At 46.7% G+C, this 10,827-nt stretch overlaps 1 protein-coding gene across 1 annotated transcript; it reads left to right on the plus strand.

The window, feature by feature from the left end:
• The first annotated feature begins 700 nt into the window (after window positions 1–700).
• DPM2 (dolichyl-phosphate mannosyltransferase subunit 2, regulatory) lies at window positions 701–10,289 on the plus strand. The gene is made up of 4 exons (XM_060250633.1): window positions 701–709; window positions 1,687–1,776; window positions 3,973–4,075; window positions 9,983–10,289. The coding sequence occupies exons 1-4, from the start codon at window positions 701–703 to the stop codon at window positions 10,039–10,041; spliced, it is 261 nt and encodes an 86-aa protein (XP_060106616.1). The 3' UTR covers window positions 10,042–10,289.
• The last annotated feature ends 538 nt before the right edge of the window (window positions 10,290–10,827 follow it).

Raw genomic sequence — 10,827 nt, forward strand, 5'->3', positions numbered from 1 at the left:
ATGAAAACGTTGTGAAAGCAATGTCACCCCAGAGTCGGAAACGACTGGTGCTTGCACAGGGGACCTTTCCTTTTCCTTTACCAACTTCAGACTCTAGCGTTACGCATGATCTTTTCTCTTGCTAGATTCAATGCCCTCCCTTCAAGCGATTTTAACAGGGAGATTTAACAGTACACCTTTTGCTAACAGACTATGTCCTTGTGCAAGTGGGTCCATTGAAACTGTGTCTCATGTTATTAGAATGCTGTTATTATGTTAATATTCTGCACAACATTTTATTGTTGATCCTTGATAATATCTTAGAGCTTCCGGATTCATATAAACTGCTGTATCTATTAAGCAACAAAGATGGGAACACAACTGATGCTGCGGCAAAGTTTTTGCAGGCTGCTCTTCTTATATGCAGTAATGTATTGTAATTTTAATTTGTATTAGACAGACTGACTTTTGAATTATCTTTGTACAGAGTTTAGACCCTTTTAGAATTGTCTTGACTCATGTTGGCATGTTTTATCTATTTGTATGCATACGTGTATACATCTATTTTTTTTTTCTTTCCTCTCCTTTATCTCTCCTTTAATGCCAATAAAGGTAACTGAACTGCAGGGCTGAGAAGCAAATTAGCATATAATTTAACATGATGTAAACATTTTGAGACAAAGCAGGGACAACAAGCCAGGTGCATAGGGTCAACAGCGGTATGGATTCAGTAAAGGGGAAACAACAGTTGAAGCAATAAATGTGCCAAAGTAGAAGATAAGTGTGTAAGGAAATCTTTTCTGATTGTTGGGAAAGTTAACTTTATGATGCCCATCTTCCTCCTCTCAAGCATGAAGCTAACAATTGCTGTGTGTTGTTCTAAATACTATACCAATATGTTGCTCTTAGAGATGCTGGGTTTGAAAAAAATCTGTACCTATATATTACATTCTATTACAAAACAGTATTCATTATATCATTCAAAGGAGGAGAAAGAGAGAGAGAGGGGAATGCATAAAAATACTTAGGATGCACAGCCCTTATAGAGCAGGGGTGGCCAAACTGTAGCAGCCACATGTGGCTCTTTCACACATATCTGGTTCTTAAAGCCCGCACCACCCCATCAGCCAGCTTGGAGAAGGTAACTGTCTCTTTGTTCATTGTTCCAATTATCCAAAAGAATGTTTTAAGTAGATCTTTTGACTGCTTTTTGTTTTAATTGCTTTGTCCTTAATTTAGTTTCCTCTTGAGCTTTCCTAATTTTACTTGCATGCTACTTTACAGACATAATCTTGGAATAGCTAAGTGCCATTTAAATCTCTCTCTCGGCTTGGCTTCGCGAACGAAGATTTAAGAAGGGTGCAATAGTCCACGTTTGCTGCAGGCTCGCTGGTGGCTGACAAGACCAATGTGGGACAGGCAGGTCCGGCCACAGCGGCTGCAGGGAAAAGTCTGATTTAGGGTTGGTCCTGTAGCAGTGCGATTCTTCCTCAATCTCCTTTTGTCCTCAAGACCAGCTATGCGTGCGTTCTCAAAGGAAGAGACAGCCTGGTGGATGGTGTGCCTCCATGCTTTGCGATCTGAGGCTAGGTCAGACCACTGGTGATGGTTGATGTGACATAGCCCCAAAACCTCAAACTATACTTGCAAATTACGTCTTGTTGATCGACAGAATAACTATTTTCTTATGTTCTTTTTGTGTTCCAGGCCACGGCTACTGACCAAGTGGTTGGGTACGGCTTAGTAGCCTTCAGTCTGCTTCTCTTTGCTTACTATACTATCTGGATTATCATTCTGGTATGGACTTCGTTGACTGTAATAGAATCACAGACCCTTCCCTTTCTAGACCTGCTTGAGGGAAAATGACACAATACGTAGAGGAGGCTCTCTTTGTAATTCTGTGTTTGATTTGTCCATGAAGGTGTTCTGCTGGTTTGATTCCCCACTCCTCCACTTGCACCTGCTAGCATGGCCTTGGGTCAGCCATAGATCTGGCAGAGGTTGTCCTTGAAAGGGCAGCTGCTGTGAGAGCGCTCTCAGCCCCACCCACCTCACAGGGTGTCTGTTGTGGGGGAGGAAGGTAAAGGAGATTGTGAGCCGCTCTGAGACTCTTCGGAGTGGGGGGCGGGATATAAATCCAATATCATCATCATCATCATCATCATCATCTTCTTCTTCTTCTTCTTCTTCTTCTTCTTCGCCTTCTCTGGTTGCACTGTGATTGTAGAACTCCTGCATGAGCTCTGCAGACAGCGGTAGTCAGTCTTGCTGGCCTCATGCACCACTGAGATGCCATAACAATCATGTGGCAAGCCAAAATAATTCAGATGAAAAGGAGTATTGTGAGAAGAAGATATTGGATTTATTTCCCACCCTATACGATGGAACTCAGAGTTTCAGAGCAGTCACAATCTCCTTTACCTTCCCCCCTCCACGCCCTGTGAGGTGGGTGGGGCTGAGAGAGCTCTCTCAAAAGCTGCCTTTTCAAGGACAACTCCTGCGAGAGCTATGGCTGACTCAAGGCCATTCCAGCAGGTGCAAGTGGAGGAGTGGGGAATCAAACCCAGTTCTCCCAGATAAGAGTCCGCACACTTAACCACTACACCAAACTGTCTCTCTAATCCTTCTAATCTCCCAGAAAAAAATTACATTATATTGAGGGAGGAAGGGAAGGAGAGGAGAGGAGAGGATATTTAAAAAGGATCCATAGAATGAGGTGACTGGAAATGAAAAAGCAGTCCTTGAGCTCCAGTCCACTCATGCAGAGGAATGAGGTGGGATGGGTGCAACCATATCAGCTTTCAGGAGAAATACTGCATGTTGGAACACATGAACCCACATGAAGTTTCTTGACACTGAACCAGACCCCTTGGTCAGCGTTGAGGTCAGCGATGTCTACTGAGGCTGACAGTGGTTCTCTAGAGCAGGGGTGACCAACAGTAGCTCTCCAGATGTTTTTTGCCTACAACTCCCATCAGCCCCAGCCATTGGCCATGCTGATGGGAGTTGTAGGCAAAAAAACATCTGGAGAGCTACCGTTGGCCACCCCTGCTCTAGAGTCTCGGAGTCTTTCTCTTTAACCACTACCGGGGAATATCAGCTGGATATGCCAGGGATTGAACCTGGGACCTTCTGCATGCAAAACAAATGCTCTGTCACAGTTCCTCCCAGGAGGCAAAGTCCTAACAGAGCGGGGGGGGGGAGGGTGTGGGTATGACTAGCAGCAGTTATCTGTGGGATAAAGGCAGAGAGTGGGCTTCCCCAAAGCTTGCTCTCCAAGATCTTTTCTGTCATCCATTTTTCATGTGTTTGCAGTTCACAAATGTTATCTTGATTGGCCACGCTACTATTAAAGGCAGAATCAGCTGTAGAAGCTACTTCTTGAAGACCAGATTGTAGAGCGTCCAGTGTGTCAGACAGGGGCTGAAGCATTTCTCGTATATCAAGAATATCGCACTTTAAAGATTGTAGGGACCCAAAAAGCACTGGAGTAGTAAGGACTTCGCCAGATGGCAGGCTGTCAGACGTCTCATCGGCCATCTTGGAAGGCAGAGATGGAGGCCTAGTTAATTCAGCTGAACCTTTAGCATTTAAAAAGTCCCTCAGAGGTGCAGAAGGCGATGAAGGAAGCTTAGATTTGACAATTCCTGACTTCCCCATTGTCGATGAAATAAAAAAAGTAAAGATTAGTAGTTCCAGCAGGGTATTGAGGGGGGGGTTGGGCGAGGAGCTCAGTCCTTATACATCTGTCTTCATGGAAGTCGACGCCCCGCCCCCCTCTCCGAGATCTTTTGACAGGAGCTGCTGAGGACTGAACCTGGGAGCTTCTGCTCGCAGAGCCAGCGTTCAAATGCTGAGCTACAGCTGCCGCAAACTCCCAGTGCAATAGAGGAAAGCTGTACATCCATAGCAGTGTCTTTTGAGATAATTGGAAACTCCAGAAGGGGCAGGCCCAAATCCGCGTCTTTGAGACATTTGTGTCTGTTTCCACAGCCCTTCATCGAGAGCGACCACATCATCCACAAGTATTTCTTGCCCCGGGAATATTCAGTCATCATCCCTGTGGTTGCTGGGCTGCTCTTGCTCCTCTTTATCGGTGAGTCCAATCACAGCCTGCGGCGGAAGCTCTGCGAGGGATGGGTTTGGTGGCTGGGCAACTTTGCTATGCTGCCATGGACACCCCCTGGCTTCCAGTTGGCGTGCCTGTCACACTTGGTGCAACTTTTGAAATGTTGCGCCTGTTCAGTGAAACGATCTCCTGTACAAATGCTTCTGGAGTTTAAATAAGGGCACATGCACCTGGAGTCTGGTAGCCTAAGAACATAAGAGAAGCCACGTTGGATCAGGCCAACGGCCCATCCAGTCCAACACTCTGTGTCACACAGTGGCCAGTAATTTATATATATACACACTGCGGCTAATAGCCACTGATGGACCTCTGCTCCATATTTTTATCTAACCCCCTCTTGAAGCTGGCTATGCCTGTAGCCGCCACCACCTCCTGTGGCAGTGAATTCCACATGTTAATCACCCTTTGGGTGAAGAAGTACCTCCTTAGGGACCGCCTCTCCCCATATGTTCCCCGGAGAGCACTGAGATCTAGCTCCCAAAACCTCTTACAAATCCCTGGGCCAAGAGAGGCTAGACTGAAGACAACCAGGGAGCAAGCCTTTTCAGCAATGGCCCCTCGATGGTGGAACCAACTTCCAGAGATGGTGCGAGCCCTGCGGGACTTGAATCAGTTCCGCAGGGCTTGCAAAACCTTTCTCTTTCAGCTCGCATTTAAGTCAGGACCAGACCAAATTGACTAAATTGTTTTGTAGCCTTAACCATCTTATGCATAACTGTAACTGACAGTAATGATTGTATGACAGTATGTATAATTGAGATTGATAGTAGTTATAGCACCTGTTTTATCTATTTTAATTAATTTATGTAATTGAACTGTATTTTAAATCATTGTTTATTTTGTATTTTATCTAAATCATGGCACACCATGTCTGTGAGCCGCCCTGAGCCCGCCTTTGGCGGGGGAGGGCGGGATATAAGAATAAAACTTACTTACTTACTTACTTACTTACTTTATCCGTTCTAACCCGACTGCTCAGCAATTTCACTGAATGCCCACGAGTTCTTGTATTGTGAGGGAGAAAAGTACTTCTTTCTCTAACTTCTCCATCCCATGCATAATCTTGTAAACTTCTATCAAACCTCGAGAAGACTGCAGATTTATACATCAGAGACTCAGAGCTGCTTACAATCTCCTATATCATCTTCTCCCCCACAACAGACACCCTGTGAGGTGAGTGGGGCTGAGAGAGCTCTCCCAGAAGCTGCCCTTTCGAGGACAACTCTTGCGATAGCTATGGCTGACCCAAGGCCATTCCATTTTTTTTTATTTGATTTATATCCCGCCCTACCCCACCGAGGTGGGCTCAGGGCGGCTCACAACATAATAATTCTAACAATAAGGTTTAAAAATTAAAATACAATAATAATTTAATACAATAATTAAAAACAACAGCAGCTGCAAGTGGAGGAGTGGGGAATCAAACCCGGTTCTCCCAGATAAGAGTCCGTGCACTTACCCCCTACACCAAACTGGCTCTCCGCATAGGGTGTGTGTGTGTGGAGCCAATGTGGTGACGGTGGTTAGAATGGTAGACTAAACAGAAATCTGGGTTCATATCCCCACTTGATTGCAAAACTCATGGGTAACCTTGGGCCAGTTGCTCTCACCGTCAGCCTAACTGATATGGGGGAAAGAAAGAATCTTATGGGCGGCCCTCAACGTCAGGGAGGCAAGACTAAAATGTAATAAAGAGGACAAACAAGTCATCTGCAACACTTGTTTTTTTGGTTTTGTTTTGGCTACTGTGTGACACACAGCTTTGGACTGGATGGGCCACTGGCCTGATCCAACATGGCTTCTCTTATGTTCTTATGCTTATGGGGGTGTCCAAAGTGCTTGATGTAGGTTTTTTTCTGGAATCATTACGACAGTCCTGTAATTTTTATTTATTTTGCTGATTTCTAGTCCGCCCTTTCCCAGGTCGGGCTCAGGGCGGATTACAACATAATAAAATAGTTAAAATCACATCATAAGACAATTCAATTTAAACAGTTAAAGCCATTAAAATGAAATAAAATAAGGCAGCGTCAGTGTACAGATATGTACATCCTTCACAGATTGAAACACAGGATGCGGCCAGTGCAGGGAGGCCAATTAGCTGATGTGGGGACGCCCTCCTGCCTCAGCCAAAAGCCTGGCGTAACAGCTCCGTTTTACAGGCCCTCCGGAATAGCAGTAAATCCGGTAGGGCCCGCATCTCCTTGGGGAGCTGATTCCACCAGGTTGGGGCCAGGACCGAAAAGGCCCTGGCCCTGGTCAAGGCAAGCCAGACGTCCTTTGGGCTGGACGTCCTTTAGTCAGAAGATGGGTTTTTTTTGTTGTTTTAACAATTTATTAATAACACATGGTTACAATATTTAATTATCTTTTTCTTATACTAAACCATATGATATTTCATCCCCCCCTCCCTCCAATATTGACTTCCCCGAAGTTATAAATTTAAATTTAATTCTAAAGGTACCACATCTATCAAAATATAATACTTTTGATTAATACTAAAAAATTGTCCAATGTCTTTTTACGTTCCACTCTTTCTCCATATATCCTTTGAATTTCTTCCACTCCTTTTTTGAATAAGTCTAAGTCATAGTCTTTTAAAGTTTTAGTTAATTTGTCCATCTCACTCCACGATAAAACTTTCACAATCCAATCCCATTTCTCTGGTATTGTTGCTTGTTTCCAAAGCTGCGCATACAATGTCCTAGCAGCTGAGAGCAAGTACCAAATGACTAGACTGACTTTAGTCAGAAGATGTTGATTGGCCGATCTCCAGGGCTCGTATAGGCTATGTAGGTCCCAGGCCGCACAAGGCTTTAAAAGTTAATACTAAAACCTTGAAACAGATCCGGTACTCAATTACTAGCCAGTGCAGACTGCGCAGCAGCGGCCGACTGCCTGCCCGTACAGGCAGTTCAGTCAGCAATCGTGCTGCTGCATTCTGCACTCGCTGGAGTTTTCAGATCAGTCCCAAGGGCAAGCCTGCGTAGAGCAAGTTGCAGTAATCCAACCTGCAAGTGACCGTTGCATGGATCGCTGTGACTAGGTCCTGGGGAGCCAGATAGGGTGCTAGTTGTTTGACCTGCCGAAGATGGAAAAAGGCAGACTGTGCAACTGCTGTGACTTGGGCCTCCATAGAAAGGGTGGCATCCAGCATCATTCCCAAACTCCTCACCTTCTGAGCTGGCACGAGAGGCGCACCATCCAGGGTGGGAAGTTGGATACCTGTTCTTAGCTCCCCACGGCTCAGACACAGGACCTCCGTCTTGGCTGGATTAAGATTCAGCTGGCTCAACTATAGAAGAAGAAGATATTGGATTTATATCCCGCCCTCCACTCCGAAGAGTCTCAGAGCGGCTCACAATCTCCTTTACCTTCCTGCCTCACAACAGACACCCTGTGAGGTGGGTGGGGCTGAGAGGGCTCTCACAGCAGCTGCTCTTTCAAGGACAACCTCTGCAAGAGCTATGGCTGACCCAAGGGCCATTCCAGCAGGTGCAAGTGGAGGAGTGGGGAATCAAACCCGGTTCTCCCAGATAAGAGTCCGCACACTTAACCACTACACCAAACTTGCTCTCCAAACTTGCTCTAACCAACCAGCCACTGTTTCCAGCGCCCTGGCCAAATGAATTGGGGCGGAGTCCGTCCGTCCATCCATCAGCAGATAGAGCTGAGTGTCATCTGCATACTGGTGACAACCCAGCCCAAAACCTCTGGCAATCTGAGCAAGGGGGCGCATATAGATGTTGAATATCATTGGCGAGAGAATAGCTCCCTGCGGAACGCCACATTCCAGTGGATAACGCCGGGAGATCTGCTCGCCAATCGCCACCCTTTGTATCCGACCACAGAGAAAGGAGGAAAACCACTGTAAGGCTACCCTCTGAACTCCAATGTCGGCAAGGCAGATCAGTGTCATTGCCACACTATGCATGGGGAGCTGAGGCCAAGAAAATATGCCTTGTCTGAGACCACCTAGTAGATGTATGAAGAGCCCTGTGGTGCAGAGTGGTAAAGCTGCAGTACTGCAGTCGGAGCCCTCTGCTCACGACCTGAGTTCAATCCCAGCAGAAGCTGGGTTCAGGCAGCCGGCTCCAGGTTGACTCAGCCTTCCATCTTTCCGAGGTCGGTAAAATGAGTCCCCAGCTTGCTGGGGGGGAAAGTGTAGATGACTGGGGAAGGCAATAGCAAACCACCCCGTAAAAAGTCTGCTGTGAAAACGTTGTGAAAGCGACGTCACCCCAGGGTCGGAAACGACTGGTGCTTGCACAGGGGACTTCCTTTACCTTTTAGTAGATGTATGGCAGAGGTGAGAGTCAGACATGCACACACCAGCCCTCTCTTGGTAATGATCAAGTGCTAAGCATTAAAAACCGATTTATAAATGCAATAGAGCCTGATGGTAAAAGTTTTCTCTGGATGGTACCACTTTAGGTTGCAGGTAGGATGCTGAATCTATACAGGAAATGGAACACTCTGGGTTAAGAGCACTCTTTAGCCTTCTCCTTGGTAGCCTGGTTTTCTAAGTGCAGTTGCTCTGTGGAGGAGTCAAACGCTTAAACCGTTTTCGCACACAGCTTACCTCGCAGTCACAATCCTGTTCCCTCCGCAGCATCTGGTCAGATTTCCCACCATCTGTGCCGAAGTTACAGGAAGTGCCGCAGCTTTTGCGTAGCAAACGTAAACCGCTAAAACCCAGTTTACGTTTGCTACACAAAAGCCGCGGCACTTCCTGTAACTCTGGCGCAGGTGGTGGGAAATCCGGCGGACGCTGTGGAGGGAACAGGACGGTGACTGCGAGGTGAGCTGTGTGCGAAAACGGTATCAATCTGCACATGTAGCCAGTAGAGTCCAGGTAAAGCAGGCTGTATCCTCTGGCCCTAACCATTGCTCCCTCTAAACTGTGGAGTCTTGGGAGCAAAGATTCTACTTTGTGAGCTGCTGGCATTAAATCTGTGAGCTCCTGCATATATTAGTTTGATCTGGGACCATTTTTTCCGGAGCTAAGACAAAAATGTGTGAGCTGGAGGCTAAAAAACTGTGGGCTGGCTCACACTCACTTGGCGTAGAGGGAACACTGGCCCTAACTGGTGCAGATCTCAGTTTGTTTCAGCTGTCTAGATATAGTAGGGAATTGAAAACAAATTAGGAAGGGAACTGAAAACAAATCAGCCAGTATCGTAATGCCCCTGTATAAATCGATGGTGCGGTCTCATTTGGAGGACTGTGTGCAGTTCTGGTCGCCGCACCTCAAAAAGGATATTATAGCATTGGAGAAAGTCCAGAAAAGGGCAACTAGAATGATTAAAGGGCTGGAGCACTTTCCCTATGAAGAAAGGTTGAAACGCTTGGGGATCTTTAGCTTGGAGAAACGTCGACTGCGGGGTGACATGATAGAGGTTTACAAGATAATGCATGGGATGGAGAAATCAGAGAAGTACTTTTCTCCCTTTCTCACAATACAAGAACTCGTGGGCATTCGATGAAATTGCTGAGCAGACAGGTTAAAACGGATAAAAGGAAGTACTTCTTCACCCAAAGGTTGATTAACATGTGGAATTCACTGCCACAGGAGGTGGTGGCGGCCACAAGCATGGCCACCTTCAAGAGGGGTTTAGATAAAAATATGGAGCAGAGGTCCATCAGTGGCTAGAGTGTTGGACTGGATGGGCCATTGGCCTGATCCAACATGGCTTCTCTTATGTTCTTATGGTATGAGGAACACTGGCTGCTCCCCGCAGCTCCCTTGCTACTGCATCACCTCATTTCTCCAATACTGGGAGAGCAGCGTGTTGACTGTGGTTTGGGGAAGAATGGCAAGGAGGCAGACCCTGCTTGGCCCTTCATGAGATTTCTCTCCTCTGTGTTCTTTAGGAGTCTTTATAGCCATCGTCGCATGGAAGAACAGGAAGCCCACCAAGAAATCTGCCTGAAGCCATCGAGAGGGGAGAGGCGTGCAGGAAATAGGCTCTTGGCAGCAGCTGCTGCATTTCTTCCAGGACAATTCAGCTCTGAGAACTAGCCGGTGGCTAGGAAGGGCAGTGGGACTCTCCCGCCTGCCTCCCTTGGGGACTTGTTTACCAGTATCCGGACCAAAGCTGTTTCTCCTCGAGGGAGCAGAAAAAGATGGTCTTCTTCTGTGCTCACCTGTTGGGATGCATAAAACAGTCCATTTGCAGTCCTGGTGGTTCTGTGGCTTATGTCTAGTCTAAATTCAAGCACACCGTTTGCTGATAATTGTGTTCTCTGATCCCATTCGTATTCCACTTTTTCCTCCTCTTCTAAATTTCTATTTTAGTTTCAGACAGTTTGGCTTCGGGGGATTCCTTCTGTGCTTTTCACAGAGCTTAACAATTTAGCGAGATGACTAGCAGAAGGTCCAGGTACAGGGAAGTGTCCGTAAGTATGTTTTCTCAAGGCCCTTCTCTAAGCGAGGCTGTCGGTTCCCAGTTGCTAGGGAAGCACATCTCATCTTCCTGAAAGGACTATTTATCAGCGCCCCGCCTACAGAGACAGACGTGCCCGCTTGAGCAGGGGAAAGCATCGCTGAGCCAGAAAAGTTCTCAAGATTGAGACCCTCCCTCATCTGTGTCTTCTGTGCTTTCCCCTCGATCTCTTCCTTTTTCTAAACAAAAAAAAATCCGCTACCCTCTCCTCCTCCCTGTTGACTAGCAACATTGCGGGCACAGCTGGAAACTGTCAGTCTCCGGTTGCCACCC

Source organism: Heteronotia binoei, chromosome 12 (assembly GCF_032191835.1).
Source record: "Heteronotia binoei isolate CCM8104 ecotype False Entrance Well chromosome 12, APGP_CSIRO_Hbin_v1, whole genome shotgun sequence".
Classification (NCBI taxonomy): Eukaryota; Metazoa; Chordata; class Lepidosauria; order Squamata; family Gekkonidae; genus Heteronotia; species Heteronotia binoei.

Bases quoted from the DNA above. Each gene is read 5' to 3' on its own strand.
- DPM2 (XM_060250633.1), top strand. The intron at 1,777-3,972 runs GTATGGACTTCG...CTGTTTCCACAG, and splicing joins CTATCTGGATTATCATTCTG to CCCTTCATCGAGAGCGACCA. The intron at 4,076-9,982 runs GTGAGTCCAATC...TGTGTTCTTTAG, and splicing joins GCTCTTGCTCCTCTTTATCG to GAGTCTTTATAGCCATCGTC.